The 26,791-nt window shown below is 39.8% G+C and overlaps 1 protein-coding gene and 1 non-coding gene across 2 annotated transcripts in view; both read left to right on the top strand.

Annotated features, from left to right (window-relative positions):
• Positions 1–26,791, top strand: part of LOC126188123 (zinc finger protein 888-like) — a 137,480-nt gene that overhangs the window by 52,913 nt on the left and 57,776 nt on the right. The window contains exons 2-3 of the mRNA XM_049929596.1: positions 8,424–8,668; positions 22,993–23,312. Of these exons, the coding sequence (XP_049785553.1) occupies positions 8,424–8,668; positions 22,993–23,312 (565 nt within the window). The remainder of the gene's footprint in view (positions 1–8,423; positions 8,669–22,992; positions 23,313–26,791) is intronic.
• Trnaa-cgc (transfer RNA alanine (anticodon CGC)) lies at positions 14,066–14,138 on the top strand. Its single transcript has one exon. It is a non-coding gene; the product is annotated as a tRNA-Ala (tRNA).

Below are 26,791 nucleotides of genomic sequence, written 5' to 3' on the forward strand. Positions count from 1 at the left end.
TATTGGTTGTGTTGTGTATCCAAGTTACAACACAACTGACAAGCGTGGGACTGTTCTCTGCACAATTTTCACTCTCTGGTTGGTCCTCCGTTGCATCTATGAAGTCTGATGGTGCTACTGATGAGTTGTTACGCTGGATGGCTGATCGGCAAGGGGTTCTTACTGAGGTGTTGCAGGATCTCAGTCAACAGCCGGAGGTGCTCGCCACAGCACAATCAAACCCAGGCATTGCAAATGCTTGCCTCTGTTTTGGTCAGCTTGGCTCCGTCTCGGTCTATACCACTTGCTGCATCGCCCCTTGCACCATCTGTTTTAACTGTCACTACACCGCTCACTTATACTCTGGTGTTTCCGGCTTACGATGAGTCTGTTGAAGAATGAGAAGCCTAGGAAAATTTGTAACATGTGTGACTTTCTTTCAGATATACCGTGAATGGACGCACGTCACTGCTACTCAAGTCGAGTTCTATCGGTGTCGCAAGAAACTAGGTTATTCCTATAAGACTTGGGCAGCTGGAGCTTCACGGCTTCAGCTGTCGTTGTCACTTTGTCAGTGTTGTACATAACGAGTCATATCCTGACCAAATGATTCGTCATGCAATCGTTCGGTTGGCCCCTGTTTGTGAATGGGCCCTTCCATGTGAAAACTCCTCCTCCTCCGACATTCTGACAATTGCACAGTCAGTGGACCATTTGCCACCAGTGCAACAAAATGGGCCACATTGCTGACGTGGATGTTAATTTTATTGGCAATCTCCATTGCATCCAATAAGCTTTTTATTGACGTCAAGGTTTATTGGAAGGTTTTGTACATGCAATTTGATGCTGGTGCTGCCATGTCACTACTCAACTTGCAAATGTACGATAGTCAACTACAATAAAAAAAAGCATTCTGATGTTAAGTTGTTTCTCAGCCCAGTCACATGTAAATCAGTGATTCTCGACTCACTTTTCTGGTGGTGAACAATGCACACACCAAAAATTTGTTTGATTTGGATTCTTTTAACCTTTTTGGGTTTACAATTGCCGATGAAGTTAATCTCATCTGTTATTAAATGCCTTACATAAAACTCATCTCTTTATGATCTGAATTTACCACCCTGCGTTCTGCGGGTTTGGGTTGTGCCAATAATTTCAAAGCCCACATCTCCATGAAACCCTGTTTCTTTTGGGCTCGCCTGGTACAGATAGGACTCTGTGACCAAGTCAAGGCAGAGCTCCAGCAACTCACGGCCTCTGGGGTCATCCAACTGATTGCATCAAGTGAAAAGGCTGCCCCCTTAGTCATTGTCAAGAAGCCATTGGGACGGTTACACCATTGTAGTGATTTCCAAGTTTCTGTCAATGCTCAATCTATCATTGACATGTTTCCCTTGCATCGCCATGATTAACTTTTTTCTAAGCTCACTGGTGGTCGGTATGTTTCCAAGATTGATCTCTCCAATGCCTATTTGCAGCTTCTCATTGATCCTAACTCTCAGTGGCTCTTGATTGTTACCACACCTTTTGGCTTGTCTCAGTACTTGCAGTTACCATTCGGTGGGGCCAGCACTTCCTACTGTTTCTTGAACAACTCACGAGGTCTGTACCTGGCTGTGCCAACTACCTTCATGATATTGTGGTCTTTGGCTCCTGCACTGCTGAACATCTCAACGACTTACATAGACTCTTATTTGGTGTTACAGGTCATCGGATTTAAAATGCAATTTGGAAAAGTGCCGCATCTTTCAGTTTTCTGTTGTTTACCTTGGATTCGAGGTCTCTAGTTCTGGTATCAAACCACTTCGTCAGAATGTGTTTGCCATTGTGGCTCTTCCACATCTTGCATCGGTCAAGGAATTCCAGGATTTGTAGGTAAGATTGCTTATTATCATCATCATTTGTGTCGTTGCACAACCGTTATGTGCCTTACTGCATAAGGGGACGTCTTTCCACTGGTGGCAGGTGTGTAAAGCGACGTTTTCCAAACTGAAGTCTGTTGCAATCTGCATTGGGCGATGTTAACTCAAATATTCTGCTGACTCTGAACAGCCTATTGCACACATGTTGAAGACGCTAAATTTGGCTCAGACTAGATATTTACAATTAGAGAAAGAAGCCCTCACCTTTGTTTATGCCTTAAAGAAGTTTAATGTTTTCCTGTATGGCGTAAAATCCCATAGTATTACGAGCCATTAATTTTGCTGTATAACCCCTCAGCGTCATTGCCAGCCACGGTGAATTGCCTTCAACATTGGGCGCAGTTTGTCTCTCGGTACAACTATGAGATTAACTTCAGCTCCACGGCTAAACATGTGAATGGTGACTTGCCCTCCCGTCGTCCTGCTGGTCTGGACCCAGTTTTTGATTGGGAGGAGTTACTTTGTTTCCATATTGATGAATGCACTCAATAAACTGTCAATGATTTTCCAATCACTAGTGTTCGGGTTGCGCTGGTAGTGCTACTGATCTGATATTACGGAAAGTGATACATTGTGTACAACAAGGCTGATCTGAGGCACCTCCATTACAGGCATCTGACCTCCTCTGTAACTACTATCTGCTTTGGCATCGTTTCTCTGTCATTGATGTTGTTCTGCTCTGTGATACGGATTATTCAGCTTCATGTGTGCCTTCTTTAAGGCCTCAGAACACCTTACATATGTCTTCACTTCACCCATTAATCTAATCTCGGCTATATGTACTAACTGTTCATCAGACCAGCCATTCATCACAGCTGAAATTTCCAAGTCCTCCACAAATGCACGCACATCCTCAGATGCCTTGCCAGAAAATGGAATAATCAAACTTTCGGCAGCTGGATCAATCTCCTTGTCCCTAGGCAACGACGACTGATCCAATGCGGTTTTGTGCTCAGTTCTAGACGGTAATTCATTCTCACCTGCGTATTGTCTGCTGTCAGTTGTGCTACCTTTTCCATCAAAATCCACACCGCATCTGGTTCCGACACACCTTGCGTTCTTGACTCTGCCACTGTGTTGCATTCATTTCAAGTTAGTCGCAAAACAAAATGATTAAGTACAAAAATAATCTGATTCCTTACACCTCAGTACCATCATACTCAGTAACATCATCCTCAATTTAAAACAAAATTAATTAAACGCCACAAAACAATGTTACTCCCTAAGCATACTAACACATACTCTGACAAAAAATAATATGCCCAAGCAAAACATCTACACTGTGGCTTGCCAGAGGCTGTACTCAAAAAAACAAAAAAGAAAGAAATGTTCAACACTCAAAAACTGGTCAAAACTCGCCACATCTTGTGACTGTAATGCAGGCGGTGGGCTTGAACGTCATACTATACAGACGGCGTCTGCTATTCTGACACCAAATGCAATGGCAACCTCTGCCACCGAATGTATCAGGATGACCAAATGTAGCAGGAAGACACCAAATGTAGCGGATGGGTGCCAGGAGGTGCCGTATTAAAACTCGGCGAGAACTTTCCAAATGATTTATTGTTTCCCCTATAGTGCTCCATTCACCTCGGTCCGCGTTACAGGGTCCTGCAATGCTGTGTCCACCGCCCCAGTGCAATGCGCTGTGTCGAGCCGGCACTGTTCGCCAGCTGCAGAGTTCTGATTACATCAGGATGGCTGTGCCACCACTCTTATTGTTTCCATGCTGCTCTGCCGGGAGCCTGTAGGCCGGCTCAGCTGCCTCTTCTTCCTCGCTGGCGTAGCTGAGAATGCAGCGGCAATGACCGCCCACGATCTGGCATCCGAATATGCGACCCTCGCCTCGGGAAGTCTGCAGCGTGTGTTGGGAGCCAAGACGACTGCCCGCGGTTGCGATCCAAAGAGTGGCCCGCCCTGGCTGGCTGCGGACCCCGCGTCGGCCTCAGAGGGTCGAACCAACGACCCGCCGTGGACTGGGACACTGGTGCCCCATCAGTTGCTGTGTGTAGCCTAGTGGTGTGATACGCCCTACCGTTCAGGAGAGCTGCCACACTTGAATGAATCTCGTTAGAAAACGCCACCTATTTATACTCGGCTGTGCACCTCTGTTTTGCTAACGCGCCACTCCTAGTCACGTACTCCCCACACCCCGGTTGTGCCATTGGGCCACTTCTGCCTGTAATTTGCGCCATGCATACCACTGTGTTTACTCTTTTCAGCACTTTGACAGCCCTGTGGTCTCCATTCCACTTCGCAACCACTGGTCAGCATAACTTACTGCAATCTGGCCTGCACCTGGCTGTAACTTGTGCACTCCGAAATATTGGACCAAATCTAACTTCCTTATCTTAAACTGTGGTGCCACTACAGAATGATGATTTACTGTCTACAGAATGAAAACCAAATTGATGCATTGTCAAGCCAAAATGATTTCAATTTCGAGTAGATAATATGTATGTGATAGCATTACAGCAATCAAACTTAGCTGTAGACAAAAAACAAAGTAAAAGAAAGGAAGACAATATATCGAGTTATGTAAATTGTGAGCATGTAGCAGTTGTTTTCATGAAGAAACTGTAAGCTCACCAGCCAAAATATTCGTCAGCTGCTTCAAACAGTGAACTGTTCACTTGAGAGTGCTGCAGGTAGTTGGAGCTGAACTGCTACCGGGCCTCCACTGCTGACAGTGTGCTTATGCTAGTTGGTTGTATGGAATCATTGCAGCAAGGTGGGTTAAACAAACTTTGAGACATAACAGAAAAGAGCTATTTTGCAATTTTGTTGATGGTGTTGAGACAGCATCCAGTCAAAAATTTATTTTCAGTTCCTTTATGCAAAGGGTACCGTTACCAGTTTCGAATTGTTATGATTCATCTTCAGACAGTTCACCGATTAATTGTCGTGAAACCATAGAAGCCTTGAAGGAGCAAGTGATCAAAGAAGGGTTTCAGTCAATAGAAAGATCATTGCATAAGAGGAACTATGAATTGATAGGATGAAAATGGTTGCTCATCATCACAGCTCGTGTGGCCAGTTATCCTGAAGTACTTCCGTGATGTTCCTACATTTGCTTACCTGGGATTTGTGAAGACTCTGGACAGAATCATTCTCACTGACCACCTCACCTGCTAAATGTGACCAAAACTGTGCCAACTGCTGAAGTTCTGGAAATTTTAGGGAGTTCGTTGTAGAAGACACCATTTTGAAGCACGATGCATCCTGAGTGATAGTCTTTGGTAGTGGAAAAGTTTTCCAGTTGAAAATCAGAGGTAATTTTATGTAGTGATATCATCTATAGTATGGCAACCCCCTATCAACAAAGAAGAACAGCCTCACAGAACACTTTAATAAGGCAATAGCAGATACATTCTCAACATATACCAATTTCAGACATAGGGATTTAGTGATGCTGCCTTTTGTGACATTCGTATGTAACGCAGTGAAACAAGTTACTACGGGCTTCGCACTATTCTTTCTGTTATGGTCATTAGGTTTAAATGACATTAGATACTCTGTTCTCACTTTAACAGTGTGGAACTCAGGATGACTACATGAAATACCTCATCACATGGATTGAAGAAGTGAGACAGCTGGCTTACATATAGACCCTTGGTGCACAGGAGAGGGACTGAGAACCGTAGAATGCCAGGCACTGACTACTGAGATAGAGCCTGGGAGACTCGGTAGGATTTATACGCATGTGTTGAATGTGGGACTACTGGAAAAGTTACTAAAGCACTATTTTGGGTTGTATCATACTCTTTTGCATGTCAGACATTGCACACAAAGTTGAGTTATGACCTTTCGTCGAGACACAAATTGACGGTGGGGGCTTCCCATTCGAGGGAAACACTTTTTATCGATCGCGAAGCTTCGAGGAGAGACGATACAATTGTTGCTTGTCACAGTGAAGAGGATGTGACAACCTGATCAGAATGTCAGGATACGCCAGCGCTGCTGTGCAGAGAGCCATTGACAAGATTTATATCTAGGGTACTGTAATTAGCTTCGGTGAGAACTTCTGAGACATCAGGTCACAGTTTCTCTGAGAGAGGGAGCAATGACGAACTGTACTGCAAGCAGTGTGGCATAGCAGATACTGTCACTGACTGACGTGCTGTGGGTTGCCAATTCAAAGTCAATCAACCTCAATTAATTGTTATTTAGTATTTACTATTTCTGAAAGATTAATGAAATTTCTTATTTTTACAGTAATTATATGTTCTGAAATATTTGATGTTTATAAATAGCAGCACACTCCATCCTGGAGTTCAGTTATGTTTTGTCTGTACGTTGACGTCAGTAATAAACATGCTTCCAGCACTAAGTCTCGTAATTCATTGATGACTTTCCTTTCAGATTTGGAGTTGATTGTGGTTACAACTTGACAATATTTTACTATTGTTTTGTAAAAGTATATTTATTCTCGAAGGACATTTTAATCATACTATTCTGCTTGTGGCAGTAGCTCGTAGCTTTCACTTTTCAAAATCATCTTTATACTTGATAATGATGCAGTTTATATTTATCCTGTAGACATTCATTGCCCCCATTTATGTTCCACCTGTCTGTAGCCAATTTTTTTCTCAGACTTAATAATTCCAGTTGGTACACAACAAATATAAATAACTCAAGTAGCTACAGATTATAAAACCTCTGTTCTTTTATATAAATACCTAAGTACATCAGTACTTCTACCTTTTAATTTCATTGTGTGATCACTGAAGGTGGCCTCTGCAGATTTAATGGATAAATTTTTCATTATTTCAGTTAAACTATCAGGGCTTGGAGTCTATTTCAGTGAATGGGAAGTTGTGGTATGTGTAATGATGATAAACTTAGAAGGAAGGGCTGTAGAAGAGAAAGCAACTTGAAGACAGTGTTATAGAGGTGAAAGAAGAAATGAATGAAGCTGTGTTGGGGGATGCAGTTCTGAGATAAGAATTTGATAGAGCACTGAAAGTCCTAAATTTGACTCGAGTACCTTGAATAGATGACATTCCTTCATAATTATTAAGTTTCTTGAGAGAAACAGCCCCGATAGAATTGTTCCAACTGGTATGTAGAATATATGGGACAGCTTAAATACCCTCAGATTTCAAGAAGAACATTCCAAATAAGGCAGGTGCTGATTTTGTGAATATTACTGAACAAACTGTCAGTTTAATAAATCTTGGATGCAAAAATTAATCTATAAAAGAATGGAACAATTGGAAAAAGTTAACACGTGAGACAGGCTTGTGGTGCATTTAATTATATACTGGACAAGTAGTAAGGGAACCAGGAGAAATATGAAAAGGGCATTAAAGTTCAGGGAGGAGAAATAAAACCTTAATGGATTGCCAGTCACGTTGTAGTTCTTTCAGACAAGGCTAAGGATCTCTAAGATTAGCTAAAAGATATAGAAATTGATTTGAAATAGTGTTACATGTTGTCAAATTAAGTCATGTGCTGCAGAGGGAAATGAGACACCGAAAGTAATAGACAGTTTTAGTACTTAGATAGCAAAGTAACTGACACTGGCAGAAGTAAGGAGGGCATGAAATTCATTCTTGCATTAGCAAGAAAATCCCCCCCCCCCCCCCCCCAAAAAAAAAGGGAGAAAACAAAATGTTAAACTTAAATGTTAGGGGGCCTTTTCTAAAAGTAATTGTCTTCCTTACATTGAAGTGAAGTGTGGGCAGTAAACAACACAGAAAAAAAAGAATAGAGTTATTTCAAATGTGGTGCTACATAAGAACTGTTATGATAACATTGGTAGATCAAGAGCTAGAATATCTCATTGGACCCCCTCCTCCCATGAAATCTTGGTTGTGATGACAGACTGATCTGTGTTTAGCCCAAAGTCTGGGTTTGGTTGGAAGGTAGTAAAGTGATTTAGGGGTGACTAAGCCAACAAATGCAAATGCCAAATAAAGGTTTTGGTAACAGATTGACCTGTAGCGCTGTCTAATGTTTATGTTCGTGCCAAATGAACTTCAGTTTGCCATATGTAATGCACTTTTCGTCATGAAAACTAAAACTGCAAGGTAAATTCAGAAAATGCATATCAGGTAGTGGAAAAGCATGAAGATTATTTTGATACATAATGACATATCTAGCATGTAAATTACTAAAAATGCTAGAGGGATCCACTATGTGACTTTTACCAGATCAATTAACATTTTACCAAATGTTCTTTTAAAAGTACTCATTTTTGCACCACAAACAAAATAACTTATACACCATTATCTGAGTATAGCTTGTCATTATTTTCTCTGCATGATAGTCATCATATCCTTTTTCAATTACCTTTTAAAATAAACTTAAGGGTACTTTGATTATAACAATGATACTTTCGTGAACCATATAAGTTGTATAGTAACTACTAATATATGTGGGACCAAGGAGATTCTTGTCTTAGATGTGTGTTCTTAGTCAAATAAATGTTTGTCTCAAACAAAATAATTATGAACTGGAAAAAAAAAAAACATAATCATTAGCTAACATCTGAAGTCAAAATTTTATTTGTACTTGCAGGTGTCGCCAGTGGGTTGTCAACTGTGGGAGGGATGATCTACTGGAGAAGACTGCTGAGCAGCTGAGCAAATTTCTTTTATGTGCTGAGCATTTTGAACCACATTGGTTTCTTAACAAGTACAGGACAGCATTTATTCGTTCAGGCCAACCAGTTCCTACTATATTTTACAACAATCTTGCTGAGTTTGTTCCCAAATCGGTCAGAAAACTGTGTCAGCTCAGAACTGAGACATCTCATGTGTCAGGTAATTGTGAAACTTTGAAACAAAACTTTCAGTATGAAATAAATGATTAAATAATATTAAAAGTTTAATTAGAATTTTGTGAGCTTCATAAGTAAATTTACTGTACCCTATTTTACTGTGTGTTGAATGTTATTTACAGCTTTCATTTCATGATCCCATATTGTCCATAGTTACTACTGAAGTAAGTATCTAGTTTCTGGTTACTTTGTTTTTATAATAGCTGTTCTCAACCAAAGGTTATTAGCTGTGCTCTTATTGAATACATTTATGTCCTTGCCTTCCTCCAACTGTTGAACTGACTCCCTCATCCAGTAATAGCATCAACAATAGTTTCAAGTGGTCTTTGAACTGTGAGACAACAGAGCATTTTCCACAATAATGAATCTTTCCCAGAGGTTTTGACAGAAAAAATCCTAGGAATGACTGAGCAGGGTGTCTGCAGGCCCTGAAAGTAATGACAAGGCACTGAAGTTGAGTGGGTGGTCGTGAATTTTGTTTTGTGTGTCAGTCAGGAGTAGGAAGTTGGGAGTAGCAGGTTAGTGCTACCCTCAAAAATGTTGTCTCTATTATTTAAATTGCATTTTAAAGGTGTTAAGAACACTCAGAGCAAAATTGATTTCTCGCTACCCAAAACTTTTCCCACGCCATATTTGTACTACTTGCGGTCTGTAACTTGCCGTCTATAGAGTGGGGAGACTTGGAAAAGCGAACAGCTTTTCTTGCAAGAAGAGGTGGAGTGCAAGGGAGAATGTGCTCTGTCTCCATATACTTTAAGTATACAGTGCAGGCAATAAACACATGCTTGTACTACTTTGAGATTCCACAAAAAAGTCATGAAAGATTATGAACTTGATCCTCTGAAAATCTGTAGACCTCCCTGCCTCAGTTCAGAGCTTGGGGACCTTTGGATTTGTTCTTATCCACTCAGCCTTACATTTTGATAAAACATTTTAACTTTCTTCATGACATCTTTTTTAATGGTTCATTTTTTTGCAATTAATTTGTTAGTGGGATGTTAGGAATTTCAAGTTTGTTATTGTAAAGGTGTTGTGTTTGTGTAGATTGCTATGCTGACACCAGTGTTTCAGGATGGCCTCTTCTGCCCTCAGAACAATAGGTGTGGGAGGCTGTGGGGATGGAACTTTCAGTAGGATGACGAGTGTGTAGTCCTGATTGCTAACTCATTAAAACATTCTTTGATATTTGATGCTTTTCATACAGTAGTATGTGGCAGTGACCCAGGTGCCGAATGTGATGAGTGGTAGCGAACGAGTCAGCCAAAGTGGCGGAGGGTGGAGACAGTGTGACAGCAATCAACAGCAACAGGTGCCTTGCTGATGCTTGATGGGTGCCCATTTCACAGCATGGCAGGCTTATGGCTGAATTGGCCCACTCTACTCGTGGCCCGAGTAATCTGGCAAGGAAATGCAGATGCACCGAATCAAACTTGGGACCCTCAAAGGCCGGCCGGAGTGGCTAGCGATAGCACCTGGTGAGAGACCTCATGTCACCAATACTGGTTAGATTCCCGGAACTGTCGAGGCTGGCCAACGGCTCATAGACAGGTCGCCTCACCTAGTTGGTGGTGCCAATTGAAGGTGCTGTAGCTGTTCGGCTTCACATCCGACTGATGGCTGTTGCAGAGACAGCACTGGACAAATGCATGGTGCCATTGGAATGAAACTGTGGGCTTAATTGGGGGCATATATACTTACCTGATTGGACATATTGTGATAGGGGTTCGGTTCACATCATGTAGCTGGGTATGAAGCAACGCTTTACGCCACAGCGTGTAGCAATCCAGCTCGCCAGTACAGTAGACCACTGCGCTGTGGAATGCTATGTCAATATTATTGCCGTGCCCATCGGCAGGTAGCTGTCCTTTACACCCCAGGGCTGGCTGCTGTGAGCTTCCCGAGACTGGTGCCACAACAATCCCCCTTCCTTGTGTAGCACACATTTCTGTCGCCAGGCGTGTATAGCGCAACTCATTGCCAGTTCAGTGCTGCCTGTGGTGTCGACCTGGCTTGTACTGTTCATCTGCAGTGATTGTTTTTGCCAGCGCTGTTTTCTTCTTGCTTTGTTTTTTACGATGGCAAGTTAACAAAATGCAGCTATGAAATTTTTTGTTTTTTACTTGGTAAAAATGCTACTGAACTGTTTTAATGTTGAAAGCACCTTACCGAGATGATGCTATGGAAAAACTCAAGTATACTAGTGGCTTGCTCAATTTAAAAATGGCTACATGAAAGTTGTTGATGTACCTCGTTCTGGATGTCATTCAACTGCCTGAATCGACGAAAATGTTGAAAAAATTGTAGAGCTAGTGCTTACAGACCTTCAGACCATCAATCAGACCTTTTATATGGAAGTTTTAAGAAGATTGCACACCAGTGTTCATCTAAAAAGACCCAATTTGTGGCAGACAGGAGACCAATTCTTCTCCCACAACAATGCACCTGCACACATAGCCATCTTTGTTAGACAGTTTTTGGCTAAAAAAAAAAAAAACGTGGTTCCTCTGCCCCACGTACCTTACTCTCCTGACCTGGGTCCATGCGTCTTTTTCTTATTTCCAAGCCTGAAAAGGGGCATGAAAGGACACTGATTTGACAATATTGAAAAAGTCAAGTAAAAAATAGGGGAGAAGGTATCAGCCATTTCTAAAGATAACTACAAAAAATCTTTTGAGCAGTGGAAGCACCAGTGGGACAAATGTATTGGTCGTAATGGAGAGTATTTTGAAGGGGATAAGGTTGTTCTGTAAGCAATTTGAAAATATATAGCTGTTAAAGAATAATTCTTTTTATTTTTTTCCTCCTTGCACTTGGGTCCATTTTATTTTATACTCTGTAGTTTGTGTCACTGAGTCTCCAGGGGAAATGCTTAGTCTGTGTTGTTGCTCACCCATTTGACAGCAGTATCAAGCCATCTCGTAGGGATAGAGTTTTAGGTCTCTAGGAAGTGTTCTCCAATTATATCTTCGTACTCTTGTTTGACTTATCAATACGTTACAGAAAATTAATGAACGGCATAGTCCCCACTTTGTAGTTTATATATCAGCGTCCTTGGGAAAAAATGGTCAAGACTGTGAAAGTATGTACTTAACCAGTGCTTAAAATCTGAAGTGCTTCCGAAATGTATCCATGTGAAAATAAGTTCAAAATCCTGTGCTGCTATTACATTTAGTAAGCAAAGAAGTACACTTAAGACAATGTAAGAAATTTAGTAAATTGAAGAGCCACCAAGAACCCAATCCATCACAGTGCATAAATGGTGATTAAATTTTTAAAGAGAGTTGTTAATTTTACTAGCATTGTTTTAACCAATAGCAAGAATTAACTTTGACATAAGGGATAAAATACAATGTAATCCCCATTATGAAAGATCCATGGTTAGGAATGTAATTGGTGACACTAAAATTGCCTTAGAATGGCCTAGTTACTGTATTTGGAATAGAATAGAACAACAGTTACAGCTGTGAAGATTACTGTTGCACTGCTAGCCTGAGGTAGAGGGACCAATATCTGCACGGACAAAGGAGCCAGACAGTTCATAAAATTAACAACAAACTATCTGAGAACTATGCTTCACCTGTTATCCTTTCCACTCCAAATACACAATTTTTCATAGCCATCATGCACTCCATTCTTGAATCTGACTGTACTAGGCATCAATGCTTCATAGTATTGCTACATAAGGAATTCTGTATTACATTGATATCAAACTGTAGCAGTTGTGTTGAGAGAAAGATGGTAATTATTATGTTCAATATAGTAGGCATGAAATGACAAGTTCTTCGTGCTGCTCGTAGAGGTTTTAGAGGAATGTCTAAGTGAAAACGAGAATGACAAGGGTTTTTATGACAGTACTTTTGATAATTGCAGTCATTTATTTGTAAACAATTTACATGAAATGAGTACGGAAATATTCCAGCCTGAAGAGTTTCAAAAAATATCATATAATGAGAAGTTTACTATTGTAATGCTTGTAGTTACAGAGCGTAATAATGCTTTAACAAATATGCATGAAAAAGCCATGGACAGAACTGGAAATCTTAGTGCTTGGTTCCTAATTGAGCTAGGAACGTGGGGTAAAAAGTTTTTGGTGTAGCCCAGACCAGTAGCTGTTTGTAGAGGCATTCAAACACCTGTCTTACTGTAACTATGTTACAGTATATTGAGCAAGGTTTGAACAGTGATCTGGAGCTACCACCCAGGCAGATTGTGGAAATCAATTGATGCCTTTATAAAAGACTGTAATTGGGCTGAAATTAATGCTCAGCTAATGGCATCATTTGTCTCTGCACCATTTAGATTTTACATGTGAAAACAGTTACAATCATTTGCATTTTACGTGCAACAGTCAACCTTGAATAAGTCAGGAATGGAGTGAGAGGAGTGGTTCTAATTTGGTCCACATGTGTATCATATAAATAAAAAAATGTATGATAAAATTGAAAACTTGCTTTCAAAACCCTAGCTTTATTTGAATTTTATGTGCAAAAACAGGTTTTTTTGTGAGTTTTTTTTTAATGCTTGCTACATCTGCGTTTCAGACTTCTGTGAATTGGTCCAAATTTTGTAAGAAGATAGACAAATACATGTAACTGATGGCCGTCTAGTTGTTTTGTGAAAGCTTTATCTCTTGCCATGATATGATAATCTAAAGTTGCACATCAGATGCACGTAAAAATCCTGTTTTATGTGAATTGGGCATCTTGAGATGAAATGAAGTGATACAAATGATGATAAAAAGTATATTCTTATGGTAATTATGAGCAGGATTTGGAAGAATCTTTCATCATTCGAGTTTACGTGCAAAAAATCACTTGGTTGCTCTTGTGTTTCGTAGAAATGCCTTGCATTTTAGGTGCTGTATTTGGATGTAATTAAAAAAACTGCTTATTACAGTGACTACCTGATGGAAGGCCTCTGCCAACTATCTCACTCCTCCAACTACAAGCTGTGCAGAATGATCCCATTCTGTAAGTCCAACATAACCTCGAATCCCCGCTGAAATCCATAGGTCCTTTCCAGAATCCTCACCTGAGTCCATCTCCCTCCTCACCCTAACACCCCTGCACACCCGCCTTCCACATGCTCCCCAAAATTCACAAACCCAACAATCCTGGATGCCCAATTGTAGCTGGCTGTTGCACTCCCACTGAAAGAATTTATGCTGTTATTGACCAGCACCTCCAACCAAGGATCAAGTATAATATCCACCTCCTTCATTGACTTCACCGTCCCTACTTCTTTATCTCTGGGATTCTTACTTATCGCTGTTGATGCGATCTCCCTAGACACCAACATCCCTCATGGCCAGGACCTTGCCGCTATTGAACACTGCCTCTCCCAGCACCCTCCAAACTCCACACCCACCACCTCTTTACCGAGCGAGGTGGTGCAGTGGTTAGCACACTGGACTCGCATTCGGGAGGACGACGGTTCAATCCCGTCTCCGGCCATCCTGATTTAGGTTTTCCGTGATTTCCCTAAATCGCTTCAGGCAAATGCCGAGATGATTCCTTTGAAAGGGCACGGCCGATTTCCCTCCCCATCCTTCCCTCACCCGAGCTTGCGCGCTCCGTCTCTAATGACCTCTTTGTCGACGGGACGTTAAACACTAATCTCCTCCTCCCCCACCCACCCCCTCATTCCTTATACACCTTACTAACTATACTTTGACACACAACTACTTATCCTTTATAGGGAAGACTTACAAACAACTCTGAAGCACAGCTGTGGGCTCCCGCATGGCACACTCCTATGCCAACCTGTTTATGGGCCTTCCCATGCTTTCAAAACCCCCAACATCTGGTTCATTGACAACATGATCTGGACTCAAGACCTATCCTCATTTCTTCACAATCGCAAACCTTGATTCCCATTTGCTTCGCCTGGTCATTCTAAATGCAATGTGCCAACTTCCTGAACAATGACATCCATCTCTCTGATGATAGAGAAGATCCAACGGAGAGCAGCGCGTTTCGTTACGGGATCATTTAGTAATCGCGAGAGCGTTACGGAGATGATAGATAAACTCCAGTGGAAGACTCTGCAGGAGAGACGCTCAGTAGCTCGGTACGGGCTTTTGTTAAAGTTTCGAGAACATACCTTCACCGAAGAGTCAAGCAGTATATTGCTCCCTCCTACGTATATCTCACGAAGAGACCATGAGGATAAAATCAGAGAGATTAGAGCCCACACAGAAGCATACCGACAATCCTTCTTTCCATGAACAATACGAGACTGGAATAGAAGGGAGAACCAATAGAGGTACTCAGGGTACCCTCCGCCACACACTGTCAGGTGGCTTGCGGAGAATGGATGTAGATGTAGATGGCTCCGTGCTCACCTCTACTGACCATAAACTATAACTGCATTTCGATAGCAGCTATCCTTTCCACACAAAAAATCCCTCCCCTATAGTCTAGTCACCTGTGGGCAATGTATCTGCAGTGATGAGAACTTCCTTGCACAGTATGTGCAGGGCGTCACGAAGGCCCTCACAGACAGGCAGTACCTCCCCCCCCCCCTAAATGTAGTCCACAAACAAGATTTCCCTTGTCATATCCTCAAACATCCTCACTCCTCCCACAACCCCTAAGAATCAGCTACAAAGGAGTGTCCTTCCATCACTCAATATCACCTTGCACTGAACCATTTCCTTTGCCACCGCTTTCTCATCCTGCCCTGAAATGAGGGACATCCTATCAGAGATCCTTTGCACCCCTCCTGGAGTCGTGTTCTGTCCCACCCAATGTACACAACATACTAGTCCATTCTTGTGCCACTGCCATTCCCACGCCCAATGCCAACCCAGACAAATATCCAAGAGCTGCCCAATCCACACACATAGTACCTGATGCTCCAGTCCTGTCACCGGCTTACCCTACCAAATCAGAGGCTGAGCCACTTGTGAAAGCAGCTATGTCATATACCATCTCTGCTGCAAGCACTGCACAACCTTTTATGTTGGTGTGACTACCAACTAGTAGTCCAGTGGAATGAATGGCCATTGCCAAACTGTTGTCACGAACGAATTTGACCACCTGGTGGCACAAAGTGCAGATAAGCACTTTTGTGTGTGTGTGTGTGTGTGTGTGTGTGTGTGTGTGTGTGTGTGTGTTCGTCTTTTTACTCTAGCTCGTCTTGTGTTGTGCCTATAGACAATTCAGTGCTCCCACTTTTCAGTGAGTGACCTCCTTTAATCCTAAAATATTTATATTCTACAGGAACTTTCCTGCAACACGAAAATATGTTCTGGCGTATTACTCCTTGCTGCCACTGGTAGGTTCATAGATGGCAAAGTTAGCCAAGCAAGTTTCCTCTACCACAGTATGACATAGAAATGGAGTGGTGGTGCTGGGGTTTACTGTCCAGTGAACAAACTTTCATGCTTTTATTACACACAAATATTTAAAGGAAACCCAAGAGGTGAACCCACAGTTAGCCTTACAAGCAAATAGATACACACACTTTTTTTAATACAACTTTTTAGATCAATGAGCAAGGAAGGAAAATTTGAATTCAAACTTTCATTCCCCATTTACCTTTAAGAAACAATTAATATTAAAGTAGCAGCTAATGAACCAACTTTACAAATGTTCTTGGAATCAACCAAAACAACTTTCAAAATATGTACTGGGTTCACCTTCCTGCATTTAGTATACACAATTTTAAAAGCACCCACAGATAATCTTCAATAAAAACAAATTTAGTCAACTAACATGGCAGACAGAAGTCTCACAAATCTCACTGGCAATTAACATGAAATCAGCATGACATAAGTGTACTTAAAATAAACCAAAACAACTTTCAAATGATGTACTGGGTTCACCTTTCTGCAACTAGAATAAACAATTTTAAAACATCCACAGATAACATTTACATAAGGAACGAACCCGATTAACTAACATGGCAGACAGAAATCACACAGATCTCACCAGCAACGAACAAGAAAGATTTATAGTTACCCACTGAGTTCACCGTCCTGTATTCCAGAATAAATCATATTAAAATGACCTCATCAGTTACTACTTTGAATTGATAGCTCACACTTTAACGTTACCCACATATAGCCCTCATTCCAAGATGTGAATGACACCTTTTTCAACAATAATCAAATAAATAACAGAGTACATAGTACTCAACAAAGTGTAATAAATATTGTTCTTGTCAAGACAAGCACACGCATCGAAAACCACATGGAGTCAATAACCACGATGCACACCAGTAACGTACTTCACGACAACCAAGTCACTCAATCGTGTGAGTGTGAGCAGTAAAAACACTTTTACCAGCTGTAACAGCCACACAAATCCACACAGGCTAACAGTTTCAAACAGCCATCTTGACCAACATCACCTTTTTCTATGTGGCTGTTTAAAGTTGTTGAGAGTTCACAATTCAGCGTATGGCAATATGCAGCAGTTCCAGCGAGCCTCTTCATAAAGTTCTTCATGCTCTCTCGATCCAACAATGGCATGGAATTTCCGGTTGACCAAATATGAGCCCTGACCAGTCCATCAGATCCTCAAAGCAAAGACTGCAACCACCCTTCATCAGCCGTCTCTGTCCCAGCAAGAAGTTTTGTCGCCCCATTCCAGAAGGTTCTACCTACACGCTGCGAGCAGCACAGGCATGACCGATCCTAGAGTGCCCTCTCAGTCATTGTGGCCGACAGATGCACCACTCGGCAGGAATTCAAAGTGGCGGTTGCTGGCGCCAGAATTGAGTTGTCACACACAGAAATGTTTGTGTCTTTTTCAATTAACAGATCTTCATTAACAACAAGTCTAACTTCAGAAGTGATTTTTTTCTGCTGTACTGTCCAAAAAAAAGTTTTGTTTCTGTGAGTTTATTGCTGATCCGTTTATTACTAACCTTTATGGGGGATTCAGTTCCTCCCAGTCTAGATTCTATTTCTTTCAATTTTGAGCTAAGTGTTTAGCATTACTTTTTATTTCACTTCTTATTGCAGATTCTGAACCTCCCAATTTCCCTAAAATCAGGCCTAAAATGTCACATTAATTCGGTTTTTTGTCCAGAGATATGGCATCTGAATTTTCAAAAGCATAATGGCTTGCATCTACAATCTCCACACCCACTGCTTTACTTTCTGCTTCAGTATTTTTAGTCATCTTCGTGTGATTATAAAGTACTTCACCCCAAAATTTTATAATTTTAATAATTCTATAATACTTAGCTTGACATTTCCTCTGTGGTCTCGTTCGAAGGTCTTCAGTCTGCCCCTCTCGCCCACTCCCGTCCTCCCCTCCCATGCCACCCCTCATAATCTGTGTATGCATGAAGTTCATTTACAGCTTCCAAATCAATGTTCCTTCAGCATACAGATTCCATGTTTCTTCATAGCATTTTGTGTACATAATTTTAATGAAATTGAAATTTCTTTTGTGTCATTTCCCTGTAATAGAAAAACTATTTATACTCCAGCCAAAACAGTCTGTAATCCTGGACAGGCCTCTACATATGATGCAGTACCCATGGGCTTAACCTTTAAACATAGTCTTGTAAACATTACTGGAAAACTTAACATTGTTTTGCAGCAATGTATGTTTAAATCCAAGAGATAATGCATCATATATAATCACATTAAAAGTAGTATGTTATTTGCATCATATAAATACTTGCTGCAAGCGTATGAACATTTTTATTGATGACAATCTATCATGCATACAGTAATATACAATTTCATTTACTGTCCTTACTTATTAAATTGTAACTATATGCTTTTTCCCAAACCCCAACCACAGCTGCGATTTTTTTCCTTAATTTGTATGTACCAAAAGGAGAACATTGTTTTATCACAGAGTGCGTTATGGAAGCTGTTTTCTGAAATTTTACCTAACAACATTAATGTGCCCGGTAAAGACTTTTGTAGTGGCGAGTCTGTGGCTGACGTACGTACCATGTACGGAAAATTTGACAGTGCATCCACCACTAACAGCCTCATATCACCCAAGAACAGACCAGTAAAATCCAGTAAACTCTGTCTAGTGACTTTTGGAACAAGGAAGGGTGAGAATTTTTGATGGGACATTACTTGCTTAGAGAAACGAGGTTGTGGCCAAACCATCAATCCTCTAGTGAGAAATTATTGCCCTAATGGTATCCAAGCAGCATACCCATTGCCAATTTTATAGTCCCAATGGAATCATCATGCAATGGATTTTAGTTTCAGTAGTCAACAATAACATAAATTGTATTATAGCCTGTGATACAATGAAAAGTATTTTTCTAGTGCTGACTAAGAATGCATTGGAAAGCATTCTGGCTACACCTTATGTACTTACTTTATTACTTTGTTGGCTGTTCCTATGCAGTCGTCTGTGTTGTGATAAGCAATTTGCTGATGTTTTCGTAAGTCACATCCTATCTGGAAACAAAATTTGAGTCTTACCTGAATCTTGCTGAGGAACCGTAGGTGATTCGCAAGTACATCTTGATTAGTATGCTGACTGGTGGTTTGGTAGTGAAATCGTATATAAAGATAATGTTGAAGGCTGAAATCTTTGATGTTTTCTTTCAGGCAGTTGTACGCTTGCACCAGATAGTGGAGTTAGTTGCTTATGATCTGTTATTAAATCCTTTCAAGAACTTTTTCTCAGTCTATGACAAATTTGAATGAGCTGTGGTTTTAGGCAAATAGAATGAGTTTATGGATTTGTTCTGCATTATTTTATGCTATAACTGAACTGTTTTCATTTTGTGAAGGATCTGTAGCTAATATCAGTTGGTCTCCTTTTTGTGTTGTTGTTGATGTTGTTGTGGTCTTCAGTCCAAAGACTGATTTGATGCAGCTCTCCATGCTATTCTATCCTGTGCAAGCTTCTTCATCTCCCACTACCTACTGCAACCTATATCCTTCTGAATCTGTTTAGTGTATTCATCTCTTAGTCTCCCTCTACGATTTTTACCCTCCACGCTGCCCTCCAATACTAAATTGGTGTTCCCTTAAAGGCCTCAGAACATGTCCTACCAACCGATCCCTTCTTCTATTCAAGTTGAGCCACAAATTTCTCTTCTCCCCAATTCTATTCAATACCTCCTCATTAGTTAGTTCAGCATTCTTCTGTAGCACCACATTTCGAAAACTTCTATTACCTTCTTGTCTAAAACTATTTATCGTCCACGTTTCACTTCCATACATGGCTACACTCCATACAAATACTTTCAGAAACAACTTCCTGACGCTTAAATCTATACTAGATGTTAACAAATTTCTCTTCAGAAACACTTTCCTTGCCATTACCAGTCTACATTTTATATCCTTTCTACTTAGACCATCATCAGTTATTTTGATCCCCAAATAGCAAAACTCATTTACTACTTTAGGCGTCTCATTTCCTAATCTAATTCCCTCAGCATCGCCCAATTTAATTTGACTACATTCCATTATCCTCGTTTTGCTTTTGTTGATGTTCATCTTATATCCTCCTTTCTAGACACTGTCCATTCCGTTCAGCTGCTTTTCCAGGTCCTTTGCCGTCTCTGACAGAATTACAATGTCATTGGCGAACCTCAAAGTTTTTATTTCTTCTCCTTGAATTTTAATTCCTATTCTGAATTTTTCTTTTCTTTCCTTTAATGCTTGCTCAGTATACAGATTGAATAACATCGGGGATAAGCTACAACCCTGTCTCACTCCCTTCCCAGCCACTGCTTTCCTTTCATGCCCCTCGATTCTTATAACTGCCATCTGGTTTCAGTACAAATAGTAAATAGCCTTTCGCTCCCTGTATTTTACCCCTGGTACCTTCAGAATTTGAAAGAGAGTATTCCAGTCAACACTGGCAAAAGCTTTCTCTAAGTCTGCAAATGCTAGAACGTAGGTTTGCCTTTCCTTAATCTATTTTCTGAGATAAGTCGTAGGGTCAGTATTGCCTCACATGTTCCAATGTTTCTACAGATTCCAAATTGATCTTCCATGAGGTCAGCTTCTACCAGATTTTCCATTTGTCTGTAAAGAATTCACATTAGTATTTTGCAGCCGTGGCTTATTAAACAGACAGTTTGGTAATTTTCACATCTGTCAATACCTGCTTTCTTTGGGGTTTGAATTATTATATTCTTCTTGAAGTCTGAGTATTTCGCCTGTCTCATACATATTGCTTACCATATGGTAGAAAAAGGCTATCAGTAGTTCTAATGGAATGTTGTCTACTCCCGGGGTCTTGTTTCTTTCAGTGCTCTGTCAAACTCTTCACGCTGTATCATATCTCCCATTTCATCTTCATTTCCATCCTCTTCCATTTCCATAATATTGTCCTCAAGAACATCGTGCTTGTATAGACCCTCTATATACTCTTTCCACCTTTCTGCTTTCTCTTCTTTGCTTAGAACTGTGTTTCCATCTGAGCTGTTGAAATTCATGCAAGTGGTTCTCTTTTCACCTAAGGTCTCTTTAATTTTCCTGTAGGCAGTATCTATCTTACCCCTTACCTCTGCATCCTTACATGTGTCCTCTAGCCATCCCTGTTTAGCCATTTTGCACTTCCTGTCGATCTCGTTTTTGAAACGTTTGTATTCCTTTTTGCCTGCTTCATTTACTGCATTTTTATATTTTCTTCTTTCATCAATTAAATTCAATATTTCTTCTGTTACCCAAGGATTTCTATTAGCCCTCGTCTTTTTACCTACTTGATTCTCAGTTGCCTTCACTATTTCATCTCTCAAAGCTACCCATTCTTCTTCTTCTGTATTTCTTTCCCCCATTCTTGTCACTCGTTCCCTAATGCTCTCCCTGAAACTCTCTAAACCTCTGGTTTAGTCAGTTTACCCAGGTCCCATCTCTTTAAATTTCCACCTTTTTGCAGTTTCTTCAGTTTTAATTTACAGTTCATAACCAATAGATAGTGGTCAGAGTCCACATCTTCCCCTGGAAATGTCTTAAAATTTAAAACCTGGCTTCCAAATCTCCTTCTTACCATTATATAATCTATCTGAAACCTTCCATTATCTCCAGGCTTCTTCCATGTATACAACCTTCTTTCATGATTCTTGAACAGAAGTGTTAGCCATGATTAAGTTATGCTCTGTGCAAAATTCTACTAGGTGGCTTCGTTTTTCATTCTTTACCCCCATTCCATATTCACCTACTACGTTTTCTTCTCTTCCTTTTCGTACTATCGAATTCCTGTCACCCAAGACTATTAAATTTTCGTCTCCCTTCACTATCTGAATAATTTGTTTTATCTCATCGTACATTTCATCAATCTCTGTGTCATCTACAGAGCTAGTTGGCACATAAACTTGTACTACTGTGGTAGGCGTGTGCTTCATATCTATCTCGGCCACAATAATGCGTTCACTGTGCTGTTTGTAGTAGCTTACTCGCATTCCTATTTTTTATTCATTATTAAACCTACTCCTGCATTACCCCTATTTGGTTTTGTATTTATAACCCTGTATTCACCTGACCAGAAGTCTTGTTCCTCCTGCTATTGAACTTCACTAATTCCCACTATATCTAACTTTAACCTATCCATTTCCCTTTTTAAATTTTCTGACCTGCCTGCCTGATCAAGGTATCTGACATTCCATGCTCTGACCCGTAGAACGCCAGTTTTCTTTCTCCTGATAACAACGTGTATATAACTAAAAATTATGCTGAGAAAAGTTTAACTTTGAAGAAAATTAAGGCCCGTTCGCAGTCTTTTGCCAACTCACATTTAATTCTTTTCTTCGTGTATCTGTTTTAATTTTCTGCTGTAGTTTACTTTGCACAATACTGTAATGCTAGTAACTGCTTAAGGTTGTAGACTGCAGGTGATTTGTCAATGGCCTCAACATGGTTTTGTGTTGCTTTTAATCCCCAGATGCATAGTATGTGCTGCTGGATATTGTATTTTGTCGTCGTGAAGGAAATTACACTTGCCAACCCCCCTCCCCCGCTGTTTGAATTTTTGTGGTGTGTGTTTTCCTGTATATGGGAAATTAATGTTGGTTGTTGTGTCTGTGTATTGCAAGATGGAAGAAATTTAAATTTTTTTTGTTTTTATGGTGAAATCCATCTTTGCTGTACTATGTCTATGTTGTGGAGTTGTTGTGTGGCAGAGTTTCATCTGGAAAACAAATAAAGTCACCTGCATAATGATGCCAATATATTATTATTATTATTATTATTTTAATCTTCAAAAAAGCTGCTTATAAAATTAGAAAACAATATTTTATTAGTATTTCTATCATTGTGGCAAGTACAAATGAATTGATGTTGTTTGTACAGGCACAGCTACATACAGAACAAACATTACAAATGTATTTGTGTAGGTAATCATACATTATGTTTTCTTACAGCTGTTGATGGCATTACTTCAAGTAATAAAGAGAGTAGACATGCACACCTGCCAGAGGAGAGTTCTGCAGATAGCTTTCTTCGAGAAAAAAGTGATTTGTCTTTTATTGGTGGAAATGAACAATCAACAAATGAACATTATGGTGACTCCCCACCTGAAGTACGAGCCAGGATGAGTGAATCATTAGAGAGACGAGGTTGTTATAAGATGTGCAGACTTTGTGCATGTTTAGTCTATGAAGACAAATTGATGTCATTATTTGGAGAACAATCAGACAACCAAAATGTAATGGCCATGATAAGCAAATTTTTGCCAGACAAGGTTAGTTTTTTTTAGATTTATTTTACATAAAGAGTGGTTTTATATCGTGAAATGATTGCAGCATTGTATTAATTAATTAATTAATCATTTAATTCACTCACTCAGAATGTTCTGCAGATCACATTATTGAGTAGAACTTTCAAGGATGTTGGAAGAGTTAAGGTACAAATTAAGTGTGAGAAACAGCTATTAGAAACTAAATTTGTATGCTGCAATAACAATTAACTATCACTGCTGGTTACTATTTGGTTGAAACAGATTAAAGTAAAATCACCAAGAAAGCCACTACTTTGAGAAAAACGAGTACTACTTCCTCAGTTTTATGTAGCAGCTGGTGTTTATCTCATATTGCTACCTCAACAATTACAGGACCAAATTTATTTTTCAAAGAACAAGCAGTTATTGAGATCTGCAGCAACAAAAACATTCAATGTTGATTGATGATGTATTGATATGCTAAGTTCAAATTCATTGTAGCATGCAGATTATCTGTATAATAATGAAATTGAAGGTGAGTAGTGGAACACTTGCTTAATCCTATCTAATATTTAATTTCACCAATGTTTTTTTTTTTTTAAGTTAATCCTTTCTAGTGATGTTTCTGTTGCTTTTTAGAAGAATGTTGTCGTACCTAAGAATAACACATTCAGTTGAGTATGCAGCACTGCAAGATTTAGTTGAGAATACAGTTAACTTACAAGGAAACAGAATGATGGCCTGATTAACAGATGGGCCTGAGTGACCTGTCATTTCTCTCCAGTGTTCCAAAACTAGACCTTTCTTCCTTCCTCGAGGAAGGTATATAAGTGTCCTGGAAGCTAAAAATGGTATTTTTCACTTTCGAGTGATTTTCTTGGTAATAATGGGAATTTTACTGCCTGGGGATAAGTACTGGTCAGACATTCTGTCTTTCTGTAATTCTACTGTGAAAGCTCTATGGTAACACCCACCTTCAGTTTAAAAACCTGTCTTTGGCTACTAACTGAATCAGGTGTCATCTGATGAAATCTGTGCAAGTTGAAAGCTGCTTCATATTCATACTAATATTTTAACTATTAAGGTAAGTCTTGTCTGTTACATTTTCACGACTAACCTGCTGAAATGATTTTGATAAATTTTGGTATGGAGATAGTGTCAACTGTGACAAAAAACATAGGCTTCTTTAGAAAGTAACATAAACCATCTAAAAATGATTACATTTATTGTATAATGTATATCTACTTCAGTAGCACAGTGCACGGATGCTAATGCCTGTCCATGACCCTCAGCATGCACCCCGCGATTGAGAGGCTGTGTGGGCAGTTTGGCAGGGGGCACAGTGTGAGCTGTGCTTAGTCAAACAGGCACACACTTGAGACCAGCTGACGTCGTTGCACTTTATAACATTTTCGCTCCACTAAAGTACAAATTAAATGTTGCTTTTCTGGTCTTCATAATGCAGAATCTTTAGGCATCTAAATTATATAACAGTACATGCTTACAATTACACATTTAGGCCAAAACACTGTTAGGACAATTGTAATTAGCGGCACAGCTAAAGGAGAAAGAAGAAAGTGTTTTGAGTCTCCAGTTTTTTAAAAAAAACATATTTCAAGTCACCACAAAAAATTACTTTTGGAATGATCATAAATAAATCATTTGAAGTTCCCGCTTTGCCTTTAGAAAATCTGTGTTTTTCTCATGGACAACTTTTTGTAGCTTGCCTATTTGTATCCAACCGACAAAATCTTTGTCTTTGCAAAAGAAGGCAAGACCAAAAACAGTTTATAGAACTGTGTTAAGATTGTGCAATAAATAATGGATGGAAAAAAATGAAGTTTTTAATAATTTTTATGAAGATTTCACGTACGACAAAATAATAGAAATACAGATGTGATCAAAAAGTAACAGGATTTTTTTTTAATTTCATGAACTTTATACATCTTATTTTCAAATATGTTTTTTATCTTTTTGGTACATATGGTCCTGATGATGTATGTTTGCATTTTCAGCTGTTTTTAATATTTAGTTTATTGTTGACAGTCAAAAAGGCTATACATGGTTTAGAGCACTTGGCAAATTTTTGCTTTCAAAAAAGAGAATGGAATAAAGCGTAGCACCGCATTCAATATGTTGACTGTGGCTTTTGTTGAATCTGCTATGAGTAAGACAAGAATTTACAAGTGGTATAAACATTTCAAAGAGCGTCGAGAAGACGTTGAAGATGAGGACTGTCCCAGCTGCCCTAGCACATCAATTACTGGCGACAATGTGATCAGTTACTGATGACAATGTGGAATAAGAAAAGAAAATGGTTCTGGAAAATTACTGGATCAATTTCAGAGGGGCTGCTAATGATGTCAGCAATTCTTTTGGCTCATGCCAAGCTTCTTTTGGCTCATGCCAAGCAATTTTTTTTCCTCCCTTTGTCAGAAAAGTTCCAGGACTCCTTTTCATTAGAAACAGAAAATTGCACTTGCCAAGTAATTATCATAGCTCGTATCGGAGTAGTCCCTTTGGCTGTCTATACACAACTGCCAATGTTTCTAGAGGTCTTGGAAGCAAGCAGGGAAATTTTCAGCTGTGATGTTTGTAAGCTCATTTGTCACAGCCCATTGGATGTCTGCGATACCCTGATGAATCCTTCTTTTCAGTCGCATTTTCACTCATGGAAACAAGAAAAAAAAACTCACAAGGTGAAAGGTTGAGTGAATAATATGGTGGATATGGGATGGAAATAGAATGTCTGGCCAGATTCTTGGTAACAGATAAAGCAGTAAGAACCAGTCCTGAGAATGCCCAAATCAGGGAGGTGACATTGAATTGCTTGTTGCAAACGTTTCAAGACTTTGATGGAAAGAGTTTGGTTCACTGTTTGATCTGAAGGAAATACTCTTGGTGAACTAAATCTTTACAATCAAAGAATGAAATCAACATTGTCTTTGTTCTCAAAGGTTGTTGTTTGACTTTCCAAAGCTGGTGATCCAGGACTGTGCCATTCAGCACTTTGATGCAGTGTGTGTGTGTCATACTGGTAGTGACAACTTTTGTCCCCAGCAATAATCTTTGACAGAAATGTGGGATCACGTCTGGCTCTGTGCAATAGTTCAGTAGAAATTCTTCATATTTCCTCTTCCTGTTCATCTGTTAGTGTGTGAGGGGTAAATTTTGAATTAAGTTTCCATTTCCCTTAATCTTCACGTAAAATCCTGTGACACACATCACAATTCAAATTAAGTTCTTCCAATATCACATGCACGGTTACATGACGGTTTTCTTGCAGTAACTCCCTTACACGCTCCTCATTTGTATCACAGTATGTGCTGTAGACGGGTGACCAGCTCTGGGATCTTATTGCATTGCATTTCTTGCCTTCATGAAACCTATTGTGCCATTCGAAAACACGACTTCCTGAAAGTGCCATGCCTGCATATGCTTGCATATGCTTGTTTCACAAAGGGTTTCTCTGAGCTTAACACAGAACTTAATGTTCACTAGTT

Source organism: Schistocerca cancellata, chromosome 5 (genome assembly GCF_023864275.1).
Source record: "Schistocerca cancellata isolate TAMUIC-IGC-003103 chromosome 5, iqSchCanc2.1, whole genome shotgun sequence".
Classification (NCBI taxonomy): domain Eukaryota; kingdom Metazoa; phylum Arthropoda; class Insecta; order Orthoptera; family Acrididae; genus Schistocerca; species Schistocerca cancellata.